Genomic DNA, 17,502 nt, shown 5'->3' with positions numbered 1-17,502 from the left:
TCTTTCCTACCAAAGTTTCTTAAAAATAGAAATCCTACCTAGCCTTTTCTGTTTTCCCGTACAGGTCTTAGCAGTGTTGCATAGTACAATAATAAGACTTTGACTGAATTTCACCCAGTTCTATAATTGACTCCAGAAACTCCAGAAACAGATTAAAGAGATGTGGGAAATTGGGATTACATATGAACCACAAAGAAAGTGATGGGCAGTAAGACAATGGACTACAAGTATTTTCTAAGACACCATTTTCTAGAGTGCAGATCTGGGGAAAAGCTAACTCTTACCTATTTGCCGTATGAATCCTGTTACTTTTGTGACCTGGGTAGGAAATGTTTCTTTTATCACACTTGGAGATGTGACATGGCGGATTCCAAAGTTAGTATTTCACAGTTTGTTCTTGATTAGTGCTAACAGGCCACACGCATTCCTGCCTCTGCGCTTTCATGGGCCTCCTTCCCCACTTTGGAAACGTCCTTTGCTTTCTCTGTCTCAGGTGTTCTTACTCTCCGTGCAAGGCTCAGCTGCACTTCTGTTTCAGGAGTGACATTTTTGTTGATTGCCCCAGACCACACAGTAACTCCACCCCTCAGGACCCCTGAGCACTGATTGTCTTTCCCACCCATTTGAGCACTCCTTTGGGGTAGGTGAACAGCTCCATGGCCAAGAGCAGGGGCAGCTCTGAGCCACATTGCTCATGGTAGGTCCTCCCTCAGTACTTGCTGCTCTCATGGCAATCCAGTCCTGGTTTCCCTTTCTGAAGGTGCTTCCCGTGCCAGGACATGAAATCAGCAGATGTAGAGAAGGGCATGGTTCCCTCCCAGCGCATGGAAGACCTGGCCGCCGGGCATCCTTTCACGGTGTCGGTGATGGATCACCTGTGACACAGGGGGCACAGAGCCCGTGCCTGAGTCATTCTCATGAGTCACAAGGTGTGTTTGTTCTTTTTGGAAGTCCTCTTCTAGTTCTTGCCAGACTGAGTCTTTCCTGCTCTGCAAGAGGACTTGAAGGCTTAGACCAGAGGAAAATCTTTCAGGAATTCTCAAACAGTGGCCCAGGCGGCCATTGAAATAGGAATTTCCATGGTATAATTTTCTGACTACATATATCTATATACATGTATTTGTAAAGAGTGTAGTAGACAAAGCAGAATCATGTCCTGCAAATTCATGGAGGATGACGGTGAGACAGAAAGTGAGACAAGCCCTTTGGGCATGAGGGAAAGTGATTTTTAGATGATCACCAATGGATGGTAATGGTTTTGTGTTTAAGGTCGGGGTTTCTAGGTCAAGGCCCAAGGGACTTTTCATTCCTAGCAAAGAATTTCAATCCTGTTGCAGTTGGGATTTTTGCTGCAAGGAAGACGATGATTTTTTTGTTTGTTTGTTTGATCTCATGGTCCAAATACCCAGAAAGTATTGAGAGACAGAAATATCTACTTTTTCACTAAATCAAAACAATAGAATTTTAAAACTAAAGACACTTCAGCCTTCTTTTCTCCTCACCCTCATTTTGTCATTTTGTGTAAAAGAAAGCATATGAAGATACCGAGGTCCAGGGAGTCTTGAAACCAGCCAACATCAGGACTAGAAATAAAAGCCAGAGATCGTGGGGTCGTTGTTGTTGTTATATAAAATAGGATTATCACACTGCTCTATGTAATATAATTTTGAAAGGACACTATATTATATAAATATAAAATATATTTTATTTTATATTTAAACTATAAAATAAATAAGCATTTATTTTGTATTATTTATTTATTTATTTTATAAATATATATAAAATAAATAAGTAAAAATAAGTATTATTACTCAGCAGTGTATTTAGACAAATGCTAAACTACAAAAGCAAGGCAAAAAGAAATGTAGTGTTGAGTACTCTGGCCCAGCGTGTAAGTAAACCTCACTTTCTTCTTCCCATGTGTCTCATGTAAGTCTACTGATAAGAAATGCACCACTCCATTGACTTGGCTAATTTTTCATTAGAAGGGCTCCATCTGATTTTCCTATTAGAATTTTTCAAAAATTTTTAAAGTAAGCTCTCTGCTCCGTGGGGCTTGAACTCATGACCCTGAGATCAAGGGTTGCATGCTTCAGTGACTGAGCCAGCCAGACGCCCCTAATTTTTCAGAAGTTTTTTGAAAAATACATATACAGGATGTACAGTAAGAAATATATTTTGCATCGTGATGCCGTATTATGCACGCAAACTTGTCAAACCGAGGCAAAAAGCAATACTACTCATCCTTACTACGGTTTCCTGTTTGCCTCTGTTCAAAAGGCTGAGGGGCAACCTTTTATTTTATGACCTTGGTTCAAGCACACTATTGATTAACTCAAGCATTATCATTGAACTAGCCAAAGAATATGCATTTTGGGGAATAGAAAAGGAATTACAGGGGCGCCTGGGCGGCTCAGTGGGTTAAGCCTCTGCTTTTGGCTCAGGTCGTGATCCCAGGGTCCTGGGATCGAGCCCTGCATCGAGCTCTCTGCTCAGCAGGGAGCCTGCTTCCCCCTCGCTCTCAGCCTGCCTCTCTGCCTACTTGTGATCTCTCTCTCTCTCTCTGTCAAATAAATAAATAAAATATTTTAAAAAAAAAGAAAAAGAATTACAAATACTTGCCCCCTATCAGCAATGTGACATAAAGACTGTTCTCGACTTTCCTTCTCACCCAGCCAAAGACTGCATTCTGCCTACATCTGACTAGCTACCTCCTTCTCATTTACCCTTTGTCTCCTTTAACTTAAAGTATTTTTTTAAAGATATTATTTATTTATTTGACAGACAGAGATCACAAGTAGGCAGAGAGGCAGGCAGAGAGAGAGAGAGAGAGAGGAGGAGGAAGCAGGCTCCCTGCGGAACAGAGAGCCCGATGCGGGGCTCGATCCCAGGATCCTGGGATCATGACCTGAGCTGAAGGCAGAGGCTTTAACCCACTGAGCCACCCAGGCGCCTCTTAAAGTATCTTTCATAAGTTTGTGGGGAATAGCCGTTTCGCCATGTTCTCACATGGATCGCGATATTACAGAATCCTTAGAACGTAAGGAACTGAAGGACTCCCGCGGTTCACGTTGTTCATCTAAGGCTTGAACTCCAACTTGGACGTGTCTGATTATGACCACCCAGAAGTAAAGAGGTTCCATCTGCACAAGCATGAGCAAGAGGTTACGCAGCCCAATTTCTCACCTGCTTTTTCTTGCCACTTATATCACGTGGCTCATGCTCAGCAAAGACAAGCTCTTCTCCCGTGGGCTACAGTTGCCTGTCCCCACGAAATACGGCATTGCCTTCAGGTAAGGGCTCTATATCCTGGCTTCCCAAGTTCACAAAAGCTATAGCATTCCTCTTCGGTACCCCGACCTGAAATAACGGAGTCCTGACGTTTCTGACCTAAACTCACTCTGCGATCACAGCCTTGGAGTGAGTCTGGCTAGACCCCAGAAGACAACTCCGTTTCCAATTCTGATCTTTGTGTAATTGTTCCTGGATGATGAATCTCCTATTTTCTTATTCTGTTGATTGAAATGTTCATATTTCACACTGGTGTCTTGAACCATATATTATTAACCCAGTCAAAAATCAGTTGGTTGGTCTATAGTTGGCCAAACTGAATTTCTTTATTTACTTGAAAAGAACTGGGACAGTTTCCTGATTTCAGTGTTTCTGCAACTCCTTCAGTTTCCATCATTCTCCAAAAAATATTGGATCACAGGAGCCATCCAACTGAAGATTTTCATGATCAGATTATACATCCATAATTTACTGGAATTCATATCTGATTTATTTTGTACAATAAATCAGTAAATATTTATTGAATGCAAGGTTCATGTAAGTCTCTTGGGTTGACAGGATGTGAGATAATACTATTATTTATGGCTTTCACTTATTAGGCACTAAATGTATCTGCCAATATTGTGTCCAGTCCTATATACACACTCTCTCCTTTGGACAAAAACTAGAAGACATGGTTTGGATAAGGAAGGAATGTGGAACATTACTAAATATGTACATTGGGAGAGTGAATGCGAAGTAAGTTGTGTAGAAAGTAAATGCTGTCAGAGGTCAGTATTAGCTCCATTTTTTATTATTTTTTCTAATTTTTTAAAAGATTTTATTTATTTATTTGTTAGAGAGAGAGAGAGACAGAGTACAAGTAGGGGGAGTAGGGGAGGGGAAAGCAGGCTCCCCACTGAGCAGGGAGCCTGATGCACAGGGTTCTATCCCAGGACCCTGGGATCATGACCTGAGCTGAAGGCAGATGCTTAACCCACTGAGCCACCCAGGAATCCCTAGCTTCATTTTCTTTAAGTTTTTATTTATTTATTTATTTGAGAGAAAGAGAGAGAGCATGGTTGAGCATAGGAGGAGGGACAGAGGCAGAGGGAGGGAGAATCTCAAGCAGACTCCCCACTGAGAGCAGAGCCCTATGTGGGACTCGATCCCAGGACCCCAAGATCATGACCTGAGCAGAAACCAAGAGTCAGATGCTCAAATGACCGAGCCACCCAGGGGACTCTAGCTCCATTTTTAAGTGAGGAAACTGAGGCTCAGTTAGTTTTTCAGTTTACCCCACTGGACCATAGGGGACCAGAATTCAAGTCCACATCTGCGTGATTCCAGAATAGCTGTGCTTGTCCCCTCTGTCCTGTTGCCACCTTGGAATTCATAGTGTAGTGGGGGACTCCCATGGGAAAGGCCAGAACCGTGCAGGGTCTAGTGGACCCCATTTCCTTATGGCTCCTACTAACCACAATCCGTGGCTCAGTTCACACAAACAAGTCAACGGCTGAACTGACCAGAATATCACAGTGGGACGTGGTTGTACTATTGGCAAGCTCCCTGCACACTGTGTTCTGGTTTGGGAGGGGCTTGGGACATCCTTGACCTGGCCAACGACCAACTTTGAGATGATTTGTTGGATAAATATGAAGGTGGTAAAAATATTTTCCGTGATTATACATTTTGGCACCTGAAAGTTTTTCTAGAATTTTAGCATGTGCCCAGGCCATGGAAGAGTCCAAGTAGGGGAACTACCTGGAGGGAAGCTGACCATGGATCCAGCAGCTCGGGGTACCTCCAGAATTCTACTTCTATTATAACATCTAACAATAGGGGAAATAGAGGAGAAACATGGAATAAGGCAATTCAATCTTGTTTTCTTTGTGATATTTCAGAAGAGAAACTGATTTCATTTCACTGTTTGCAATGCTGCTTACTTGAGTAGCAGGATGGGATGTCATTTGGAGTATCAGTCTTACTGAAGTCAGGATCTGAACTTGGCCACTTACTAGCTGTGTAATCTTGACTGCTTAATCATAAAACTTAATCTTTCTGTATCTTCATTCATTCACCTAACCAGCACTTACTGAGCATCTACTACACATCAGGCATCGTACTGGGTGTTAATGACATAGTGGTAAAAAGGACATACATTTCCTGTGTTTCCTGTACCTGGCATGGACCCAGATATTAAATGCACTAACAAAAACTAAATGAATAGTTTCCTTTAGTGACATTAGTTGTAAGTGCCATGAAAAAAAAAAATCCATGATGCCATGCAAATGTAGAAGGGGTTCTGACTTACACTGGCAAGTCAGTGATGTTTTAGCTGAGACCTGAAAGATTAGGAGTTTGGCAGATCAATAAGAGAGTCAGAGGAGAACATTTCAGGCAGAGATAGCAATAACATATGCAAAGGTCCTGAGGTGTGAAAGGGCTTGAAACTCTAAAGCCATGATTCTCAAAAGTAGTCAACATATTGTCTCCTTTTCAACAGATAATTTACATCTCTTTTACTGTTCTGAAATGAAATTCATAGATAATACATATAACCTGCCTTCACACATAATTAAAAAAAATAATTAAAAAAAATACATACAACCTGCCTTCACACATAATTTTTAAAAAAAAGCAACTAGACTGCCATCTAGTGTAATGTAAAGAAGTAAAGCTAAAGTAATTTCTACTTCAACTGTTTATTCCAGTATGCAAATTCTCAGCATGACTATACTAGAAACATAATGAAGAAGTCAAAATGTATTTATATTAAATAATTACTGAGAATGCAGCCATTACAAGTTCAGGCTGATGTAGCTGAGCTTTATCAACAATGGGTCTTTCTGCATTCGTGTCTGTTGTGTTCACAGTGAAAATCATAAGAGCAAATACATCATCAGCATTATGCAAATAACTAAAATTATCTTCTACTTTTTCAGACATCTGTTCCTTGATTACAGATCTCTTGGTTTTCCAGTATATTTCTTTTTCCTACTGGGGCTCTCTCCAGAGAAGCCTTATACTACTGACTATCTCCCCCCACCCACAGACAGTAGTGATGTCTTTATGCATGCTAGTGCCTAGAAAAAGTTGAGTGAAAATGACTGGGAGGTATCATTCCGAGGATTTTCTCTATTGGAATGCATTGTTTTCTATACATTCATTAGCACTTTATCCCTACTCTGTGGGATCAAATATTTGGGATGCAATATTAGCATTGAGGCTTAAAAAAAAATAACAGCATTGGAATGTCATCTTTAATCACAAGAAGATTTCATGTTTTTTATTAAGATCTTGATGCAAGGACAGTTGCCCCACTCTGTTGCCTGGATTAATTTTTTATTGTTCTCTGAGGATATAATCCTTGAATGACTTTATGAAGTTAGAAAATCATTCCCCTTGAGTTTTCACTGACACAGAAGACCAAATTTCTAAGGAGTGAATGTAAAGAAAGACAAGATTTAAGGATCAATTTTTGTATCAGTCCTAAGTCCTGTGGTTAATTTGAAGAAGATGGACTTTGTTCCAGGAAATGAGAAAAAGGGGATGTGAGAAGGAAGAGAATATGCAACACAACTGAGCCCCCTTCCCATCCCACCAGAGCAAACACAGGTAGAAAAGGAATCAGCCATGCTCCGACTGCTGGAAGTCAGTGATAACCCCCTTTGGAGACACAGAAATGGCGGTCAGAGTCAAGAAGTTGCATATACCCAAAAGCTAACTCTGAACTCCCTAAGGTTCATTCCCCTTACCTGGGAATCAACAAGGCTGAGAAGGCTGGGTCTCAAGTCAATTTGAAGCTGGGAGAGAGAAATTGGGTTCTTGCATTTGGTACTTCTGTGGTTGAAAAGAGCTGTTGGCACTGAAGATACATTTGGCTGAAAACTTTGGTCACAAATGCAGAATAAAAGCAAAGCAGTTGCCAGACAGGAATGCCTAGATGCTAAGCATCTGTGGAACTTCTCAATGTCTCTTTTATCCTGGTTTATTCCTGGAAAAATTATCTTTATGGGACAGATCAACTTAATTAAAGATAGAGGGTTGGCAGGGCTCTTGTAATAATTGGCTGGTCTTCCCTGTGATGTTGTATTATCTTTGACATTGGCTTGCACGAGACATAGTCTTTTCCTTGCTGTTAAAAATCTGCTGACCTGTTTGTTTCTTTCCTTATTCCCTGCATCTCATCTCCTGAGAGATGAACTCCAGAGAAGTAAAGGTAGCTTTCTCTTTTCTCACCCAGTCGTTAGGTGGTAAAGTCCAATTTGAATGTGCATTGGAAAAAGATTTTCTCTGAAGGTTTGATGTATTGTGTTTTCCTAATGTATAGTAACCCGAATGCATTGAAAAGGAATGCTTTTCCTTTTTCTTTGTTGTATCATCTTCTATTTTGTAAGGGTTTTTTCCCCCTCTGTTACAAACTGAGTCTTTGCATTCAACATGGCTGCAAAGAGAAGCTCTATGCGTTAATGATTCATTACTCTATAACGAGTTACCCTACAACTTAGCAACTTAAAACAACAAAACCTATACGATCGTGGTTTTCTGGATCAGGGATTCAGGAGTGGTCTAGCTGGGTGCTTCTGACTCAGGGTCTTCCACGAGGTTGGTTCAAGATGTCAGCAAGGGCTGTAGTCCGCTTTGTCTTCTTTTCTTGCCATGAAAGCTAATATAATTGTTTCTGTAGCTTAAAATATTTTGAAACCCTTAATTGGGGGGCCTGTGTAGTAGATCTGATCAGATTCTTGCACTGGATTTCAGCCCCTGTCTGGGATAAAGGGTATCGTGCTAGAAATAACCACTCAAGGTTAATGCCATCTCAGCAAGATATCTTCGTATGGTCCCGGTTCATATTTTCCGCCTGACTTCAAGTATGTACTTTTTGCTCTAGCCAAATTGAACTGCTCTGTGCTCTCAGTATTAGTCAGCTTTCGCTGCATAACAAACCACAAACATCTCAGTAGGATACAACGATAAATATTATTTTTTTTTCCACCACATATCTATGGAAACAGGGGTAGTTCTGCTCTGCTGAGGCTCTGGCTAGAAGGGCTAATAGTTTCCTAGAGTACGTAATCCTCGCGGCGGTGGCAGAAACAAATCAGGGCAACCCAAGTTGCCTATTTCAAGCCTCTGTGCCTGTTGTTGCCTCTAGCGTCTCATTGGCCAAAGGAGGTCACGTGGTCGTGGCCACGCCCAACTCCACGCAGTCAGGAAGTACACGCGGCCCAAAGCAGGAGAATGTATCAAGTCTGGCGCAGAGCGATGAGGAGGGGCGACTGCTCATTCTTCGTGCGTGTCTTTTCCTTTGCTGCTCCCCCCAGTGCAGATTCCCACTGTGCCCTGTTCTTGTCCCAGTTCATGGGTTTCCACCTGCCCTTCCCACTCCCTAGAATCCTCTTTCATCCTCTGGCTCATTCGTCCTTCAGATCGCATCTCTGGAGTCCCCGCTGCCAGACCACTCGTTCCTCCCGCGGTTGGTTTGGCCCGTGTGTTGGTTGTTGCTACCCTGCTCCCCTCCAGCTGAACCAGACTGAGTAAACCCTCCCCGAGCACATGCGTCGACCGCAGCAGTTTCTCATTATACTGTCATTGCTGGTGTCCTTGTTTGTCTTCCCCCTGGACTGTGAGTTCCTTGAATGGGGCTGTGCCTTTCATCTCTGCTTCCCCCCAACCCCTACCCCACCAAGAAGCCTGAACAAGAACGGGGTCCATCACCGGTGTGCAAAACGGGTCATTGAGCGCCCAGGTAGAATGTGCTTTCTTGACTTGCCTTTTTTTTTTTTTTTTTAAGATTTTTTATTTATTTATTTGACAGAAAGAGAGATCACAAGTAGACGGAGAGACAGGCAGAGAAAGAGAGAGAGAGAGAGAGGGAAGCAGGCTCCCTGCTGAGCAGAGAGCCCGATGCGGGACTCGATCCCAGGACCCTGAGATCATGACCTGAGCCGAAGGCAGCGGCTTAACCCACTGAGCCACCCAGGCGCCCCTTGACTTGCCTTTTAATGATGATTTCACCTCTGTGAATCCTGTCTCAGCAGTAAGGCTGCACGTTCCCCGGAGACCAAACGTAATGTGGATTTTCCCTTTATTTTTCATAATACCTGAAGTGCAATAGTCATTTCGTGAATCATGAGTGATTTATGGTGTTGATTACTCCTTGGATAGTTTTTTGGCTGCCATTTGTCCTTCACTCTAGAGCCATGAAAAAAAAAAAAACAAGCCCTTGTGGCTATAGGACATCAGCGCCAAGACATCCTGTTAATAGACAGTTACTGCCAACTTGACAATGTCAACGTTTTCTTCAAGTCATTATTGTGTAAATTCAGCCAGTAAGACGGGGTGAGATTTTTAAATAGGAAAGATTTTTCGACTGGGTAGGAAATATATATAAAATAGCAAATACGTTGGACATTTCAGTGCTCACATTTTAGTGTGTCTAATTTAGATATCTGGTCAAAAGATCAAGGGAGGTCCTGCTTATAATGCCTGTGTGTGTGTGTGTGTGTGTGTGTGTGTGTGTGTGTATGTATACAATATCTATATGTAAATATTGATAGAGGCAGACAGGCAGAGACAGACACTTTGTTTTAAATATAGGAATGCACCCAGCCGTTTTCTAAATTTCTGGCCTTGAACATAAACAAGTAAAATGGAAATATAACATATACTAATTTAGATGATAAAACTAAAGCTGTTTATATTGGCTATAGTAAACCATTTTCAGTGAAATTTTTTTAACAAGGATTTAAGGCAATAAGTACAATAAATAAGTATGCCAAAATGCATTTGTATAGCTGAGGGGAAAACATACATAGAAAAGATATATTCATTAACTCTTAAAATTTTCATTGGTTCTAGATTTAACTGGATACAAGATGTATTTATCTTAATAGTGCTTTCTTCATGCTCATTATGAAGGGTTGCTGGTCCTAATGCCTTTTGTTTTAAACTCTGCAGACACTGACCTCATCCCAAGGCCCTGACACAGCTCTCTTCTTTTCCAAGAGTCAAGAGCATCATATCACTTTTCATTTCCGCAAGGAATGAAAACAAGCCCTAGCTCTAATTTAAATATCATCAGCTGGTTGAATATTCATGCCAAACCTGAAATGTTCATTTTTGAAGCCACAGAATTTAGCTCATTTTTTCTATTAACTTTCAGTTGTTAATAATTTTCCTAACAGCCCATGCTGGAAATAATATAATGACATTGAAGGAGGATCAGTCAGAACTTGGGAGCTGAAACTGGTCGATGGGCATTTGGTCTGCTACTCTTATGCCCATAAGATCCTAGCATCAGTGTGCAGAACTGTGGAGACAAAAATCCAGGATTCCTGGCGCCAAATGTAATCCCTGTTCATTTTTGCCACGCACCCGCTGGTGGGACCAACCTGCGGACGGCTACACAGGGTTGGTGCGCACTGATGGGATTGCCCCCTTCATTCTCTCTTCTCCCTTCTCCCTCTGTAACCCCCATGCTGCCCCTTTCACCTCCCTTCTCCCTGCTGCACTTTCTTCCCCTCTCTCACTGCCTGGATATCAATGTATCTAATTTAGATGTGTGTGGTCAAAAGACCAGAGGGCCTCCGGCCAATATTACCATATCTCTAACTGATAGAAGAACCTGAAGTCCAAAATATCCTGTTGTCTTGATCTTGATCTGGTAGTGGTTCCTTTGACCACCAGACAGCCCTACTTAATGCTTTGACATGTTTTCCTTTGGCTTTGCTGGGAGACTAGCTCAGTGTTCATTGGTAGAGTTGAGCTCTGCCGGATTTCTCAGTCCACTTTACTAATTGCATTGCTTGGTAGCACCCAGCAGGGCCAGATCCATGTTTTAAGGGGTCTGAGGCTTCAGCACTTTGGAGCTCCTCTTTGAGAAAAAGACGGTGAAGTTGCGAACAAAAAATTAGGTGGATGGTATTGGAGGGGTCCTGCGCACACGAGGGGGAAGGGCACACACATGAGGTCGTGTGTCAGGACCTCATCTAGACTGGCTTCTTATTCTACCACTCCCCGACCTGCTGCGGCCAGAGTCCTGCCAAACTGCTTGGAGTCCCCCAGGCACGCCCAGTTCTCTTTCATCTACCGGCCTCTGTATGTGCACTTGCATCTGCCCTTCTTTGCGTGGCTGACGCCTGCTCTCCAAGACTTGGCTTCAAGGGTCAGCTGTATCTGAAAGCCCCCTGTGATTCCCCACGGACGCCTCGATTTTGTGCTTTCATGTGTTGTTGTAGCTCTTCTCACCCTTGCGTCATGGCTCTCCATTTGTCCCTTTCCCTGCCACGAGGTAACTCACTACAGGCAGGAGGGGTCCTTCTGGCTCTGATGCTCAGAACCTGATACTGGGACTGGACCAGGCAGTTTGCTTTCAGTCTGCCCTTCTCCCTCCTTTAGCAGTGCATCAGTGCCTCTCCAGGCTCCCTTCCCCCACTGCTCCTAGAAAAATTCAGCCAATGGGAGTCTTTAAAAAGGAGTAGAGGGTTCCAGGGACACCTCGGTGGCTCAGTTCTTAAGCATCTGCCTTCCGCTCAGGTCATGAACCCAGGGTCCCCGGATCGAATCCCATGGTCGTCGTGTTCCTTGCTCAGCGGAGAGCCTGCTTCTCCCTCTCCCACTCGGCCTGCTTGTGTTCCCTCTCTCACTGCCTCTCTCTGTCAAATAAATAAATAAAATCTTAAAAAAAAAAAAAAAAAGGATGATTACAGGGTTCAAACAGGGTAGAAGTCAAGATATTTCTCCTCTCACCCTACACCTGGCTCCCCTGCAATTCTGGTTGTGGAGACAACTCTTACATGGCTCCTGCTTCAACCGGTAATCTCTCCCTCTGCTTCTAGATCCTACCAGAAGGTTCTAGGCTCTGGGTTCCAGTCCTACCATTTCTTCCCATTGCCCCATACTCTTAAAGATGAGAGTGACTTCTTGCTCTTGCTGATTTATAAGTTGCCTCATCATTTTTAATTGGCTTCTCAGTCCTCCATCACCCATGTAAACAAACCATGTAAACAAGTCCCTGGATTAACTTCTCTTTGCCTGAACTATGTAGAGTGCTTTATCTTTCCCTGAGTCCTGAATTACCCTGTCAAAGTGGATGGGCCATTATTTTATTAAAAAGGCGACAAGAAAAGCCGTTGGCCATGGTTTGCAAAATGTGTTTACATTGAAAACAATCATGTATAATCGCTTCTCGGCCTTTTGGCCAAGATCAAGTGTGAGAACAATCATGTATTTTCCAATCTTTGTCCCCTTAGCCGAGACCTTAGCCAAAACATGGAGTCCCACGCACTGGTACTAATGCTACAGGCCGAAAATGTAGAAATAGCAGATTCTGGAAATTGCATGAAGTATTTAGTGAATTATGTCCAATGAATCTGCCACCTTGTGGCTAGGTACCTATCTAGTACATTGCTTCCAGTAGGCGTTCAGACATATTCTGAATGGAAAGCAGACTGTGCTTGCCATTCATTGTCCGCATTTCCTAGGTAACAGACAATATAACAACATAGCCAAAGCCCTGTCTCGCTGTTTCTGGGACTTTTTGGTGCAGTGACAATGAAAGCATTGCCCAGCCTTTGCGTATCTGCCTGGGCATAAATCCTGGGAGTTGCTCGAAATGTCTGGGCTGAGAAACTAACTGTGCTCAATGGAGCAGCACGAGGCCCCAGTGTGGAGGGCTTGGTGTGGTGAGAGGGCAGAGAAATGAGTAAAATGTCTCTATTCAGAGACCAGCAGGCCTAAGGAAATAGGAAATAGACAACTGAGCACCAGATCCTGGACATGTAGTCAGCAGGAGCCGGAGAGGGCCACTCAGCGTCAACCCTGAATCTTGCTCAGAGTAGAGGACAAGAATGCCAACTGTTGCAAGAAGTACTGGGCTGGGTCTTGAAGACGGAGAGGCATTTATGGAGACATCCAATGTGAAACGGGTGTTCCAGAAGGAGGGGATCCTATGCACTTAGGAGTCCCGGTGCCTTTGTGGAGAGAACACTGGCACTTGGCTCTGGTGACTCCATCTCAACCCTGAAGGGCTCCACCTTCAGCCCTCACGAAGAGATTGATGAAAGAAGCCCTTATTATGGGTGATGATGGCATATTTTCTGTAAAGAAGGACTATGCCCAGATCTATTCATGGCCTGCTGACGTCTCACAGATGGGCGGACATTTTGGGATCTAATTTCTTTCCTTTTAACCATGGCTTACAGGCTTCTCAAAAATATATGCAGATCTATTTTTAGAGAGCTGAGATCTCTAAGCCTGGCCTTTCATTTCAGCCCTCATCTTAGGTCCTTAATTATTGATTTTTAACATGATTTTTTCATTCTAAGAAAAAGATTTACAACCAAACTCAGGTGTCATGGACACAAAGTTTCCTTCAGCTCAGAACCTAAGTGAATACATGGACAGATATTAATCTATTAGCCTACCTGTAGTTGGAATGGATCTTCATTTCAAGGATACTGAAATCTAAAATTACCTATTAGTATAATTATATACTTAGAATTTTCTCGAGACATTTTGAGGGGCTGGGATATTTTTGTGAGACTCTTACTCTCTTACCTTGATTTGTAGTACAGGTAATATCAAATGCCACTCATTTTTTTCTACATAACTAGAAAATTGAAACAACCAGAATCCCCACTGCCCGATCTCCCCCATCTTTTGCTTTCTCAATGAAGAAGCAATGGATAAGTCAAGAAACTCTTTTTTTTTTAAATATTTATTTATTTGACAGAGAGAGGGATCACAAGTAGGCAGAGAGGCAGGCAGAGAGAGGGGGGAAGCAGGCTCCCCACTGAGCAGAGAGTCCGATGTGGGGCTCGATCCCAGGACCCTGAGATCATGACCTGAGCTGAAGGCAGAGGCCTAACCCACTGAGCCACCCAGGTGCCCTAAGTCAAGAAACTCTCACCAGAGAGTTATTTCTAAGAACACTTTCCTGCATGTCCTCTTCAGCCTCATGGACAGCATCTCCTACTTTGGAGAATCATCCAGAAGCCATGTTGTGAATGTTGATCCTTGAGTACCGTAAGGTCATGGGAGGCCTCTGAGTCACCACACGCTTAATCACGAGCAGGCTGCCATTAGTCATCTGTGTATTTCATTGTGTTCTAACTCTTTAAAAATTAGTGGTTCCCTGTGGGGAAAGTGATTCTCATTCAAACAGAAGAAGAGGCTAAGTATGGTGGAGTACATTGGCAACTGAGAGGACACCTACCGGCTGAAAAGTGCTTATTCCAATTAGCCACTAAACTAAGAGCTAAACTGGTAGCTAATTGGGTAATAGCCAGTAGGTGTACCCAGGGTGCTTTTCTGTCTGAACAACTTGGTGAGCAATTGAGTATTACGCGTTGATTGGTCTGAGTATGCTCGGTGCTTTTTAAACTCAGATGAAATTGTATTTTTATTCTTGAGAATAAGAATTCCTTCTGGGTTCTGGGTTCCTAAGACAAGAGTCAGACCTAAAACAAGAGAAGGCCAAGTGCTCAGCGCCCAGCTCTCTCCCTAAAATACAGGTCTCTTGTGAGCTCAGAAAATACCACCTAGGCCACACAATAGGCATGGGTGTGGGGGAGGCTCAGCAGGGGGTGGAGAAGCACTGAGGACCGCTAACAAAGAAGGAGGACTTTTTAATTTTTTTTTAAGATTTTATTTATTTATTTGACAGAGAGAGAGAGGTCACAAGTAGGCAGAGAGGCAGGCAGAGAGAGAGGGGGAAGCAGGCTCCCTGCTGAGCAGAGAGCCCAATGTGGGGCTCGATCCCAGGACCCTGAGATCATGACCCGAGCCGAAGGCAGAGGCTCAACCCGCTGAGCCACCCAGGTGGCCCAGGAGGACTTTTTGAAAGGGGACACATAGACCTTGACCCCAAAAGGTGGACCCAAGGAACACAGCGGACCCCAGCGTTCATATCAACAGACAGTCGTTCTATGTGCCATGTAGCAAAAAGTATCAGCTGCTCACCAGTCTTTTTTAATTTTATTTTTCCAACTATTCCCAAGTCCATATTACATGAACGCCTTTCTTTCTGGAAGTTATAAACCAAGATGTGAAAAGTGTCCCTTTTTGTTGTGTCTCTTTGTTTGTCTGGCGTGAATACACACCGCCTTTAGGAAGAGGGAGAAGTTACTTGTAATTTTAAACATTTTAAATCCCTGGCGTGGCAGGGGTGGGGGAGGGCTTCTCAAATTGGTTATTGTCATTTATTTATGTTTCCTTCCAGGCTTTGCCAATTCACACATAATTTCTTTGCGAGTCTAATCACATGCAGATGCATTGCCATTCTGCTACTTCAAAGCATTGTTGTACATGAAAAACAGGCACCAGAGACCTTCTGTGTTGTGAGCCTGGGTAACCCCCCCCCCCCCCACCAAACCCCAGCTGATGCAACTCTCTCTGGGACGGGTGGGCCACAGTAGAGCATGTTCTCACCTGTCCGGCAGTCTTGTGATAGCGGTTTGGATGATGAGGTGGCGGAGTGTATGTTTCCTTGTTATTTTGTGGGGCTTTTTTTGCCCATGAAAACGTATAGTTTGTTAATAGCACTGTAAATGATTTGGAAGAAGGAGTCTGCTCAGTGGAAAAGAAGCACGAATAGGTTTAGATTTTTATGAGGCTGAATCAGCCAAATCAAACACAGGCTTTCCCGAAGCTTCCAAGTTTTTAATGGAAACTCACGCTCTTCAGAACTTTGCTGCCTAATTATAATTCATGCCTTTTGCAGATACATTACAGGGTAGACCAAAAGGAAAATGTTAGCCACATTCACTTGTGATTTCTATTGTGTGACCGTGGAGCGCCAACTGCATACGTCCAATGGCCTGGTGCGTGTAAAGACACGGGCCAGATCCTGGCAGGCCAGACCCCTTCGGTAGGAAGGTGGATAGACTTACAGTATTGCAAATACAAACAGCGTGTTCGGCTACAGATCTAGCCTTCCTTATGTGGTCGTACGTAATTCACAGTGTCAGAATTTAATTTAAAAGTCCCCTGGGAACCGTAACCCCAAACCAACTCCTATCATTATCGTTATCAGAGAGGTCTTTTTTTTTAAAGATTTTGCCTAGATTTTCTTTTAAAGACTTTCTTTTTTTTCTTTCCTTTTTTTTTTGAACAGGTCTAACTGGCATCAAGGGAGAAAAAGGAAATCCAGGCATCGGAACCCAAGGTCCAAGAGGTCCCCCCGGACCGGCAGGTAAATCTTCCTACCTAACAGGAAACCGCAAGATGAAAATCCTAACATTTTATATTCACATGACATGATGAGAAAATGGCCTTGTTACATCTCATATCTGACAGAAATGGCTGCTTTTCTCATTCATTTTATTGGAAAGCCAATTGTTAAGTGACAATCCTCCCAGTACAGAAGCCTCAAAGGCTTCTAGCATATTCTGGGACCCTATTGGCTTCATGAGTTAGGCCATGCTAGGCTATGCTGTAGTAACAAATCAATCCCAAACACTTAGTAGATTGACACGATAAGGGTTTATTTTATAGTCCCCCGATGTTTGATTTGGGTAAGGTGGCTTTCCCCCATGTTAGAACAAAAGGCCTCCAGGAGAAAGATAAAGGAGGCACTTTGGCCTTCACCTTCCTCAATGGACAATGACCTACATCACAGTGAGGCCAATTTCACTGGCTGGGACCAGCCACACTGTCTCCGTTGAACCACATGGGAGGCTTCAAATACAGAGGAACATGTGGATGTTTGAGAAACACTCAAAGTTTCTGCCACCATGGCCGTCTTACTGGATGAGTTTCATGTCAGTTTTGAGTTTTGTGTATATTACTGTGTGCTTTTATAATGATCTCTGGGTTATCATCCTCGTTATTAGAATAGTAAGTTTCCAGTCCTGTTGGACATTTTTAATCTGGTTTTAGCCACATCAAATCGAATACTTTATCAATTTTTTTCTTTCCATCCTAATAGTGATTTTGGAAAGTACTTTTCCTAGGAGGGATTCCTAATGGAAAAGAGTCACTTTGAGCATAAGTGCTCCTACCATTAGAGCTGGTGTGAGGGACTGATCTAGCATCACGTGTTACACAGAAAGGATGGTTGGTGAGCGTAGACTGAATGGGACTGAACCTACTTAGAGCTGTAGTGCTTTTCAAATATAAGGCGACACTTGTTCCTTATTTTCAGTAGAACTAGAGTTGAAGAGTTCATCTCCACTAGAGTTGAAGAATCTCATTTTTCATTGAAGAATGCCTTTTCAAACACTATTG

General features: G+C 43.1%; 1 protein-coding gene across 3 annotated transcripts in view; it reads left to right on the top strand.

Moving 5' to 3' along the window:
• COL14A1 (collagen type XIV alpha 1 chain) overlaps positions 1-17,502 on the top strand; it is a 217,839-nt gene that overhangs the window by 197,183 nt on the left and 3,154 nt on the right. For all 3 annotated transcript variants that reach the window (XM_047727418.1, XM_047727417.1, XM_047727419.1), the window contains exon 46: positions 16,391-16,468. In XM_047727418.1, the coding sequence (XP_047583374.1) occupies positions 16,391-16,468 (78 nt within the window). The remainder of the gene's footprint in view (positions 1-16,390; positions 16,469-17,502) is intronic.

Source organism: Lutra lutra, chromosome 4, assembly GCF_902655055.1.
Source record: "Lutra lutra chromosome 4, mLutLut1.2, whole genome shotgun sequence".
NCBI classification, from domain to species: Eukaryota; Metazoa; Chordata; class Mammalia; order Carnivora; family Mustelidae; genus Lutra; species Lutra lutra.
Note: the sequence above shows the minus strand (reverse complement) of the source record. Positions and strands in the feature narration are given on the sequence as shown.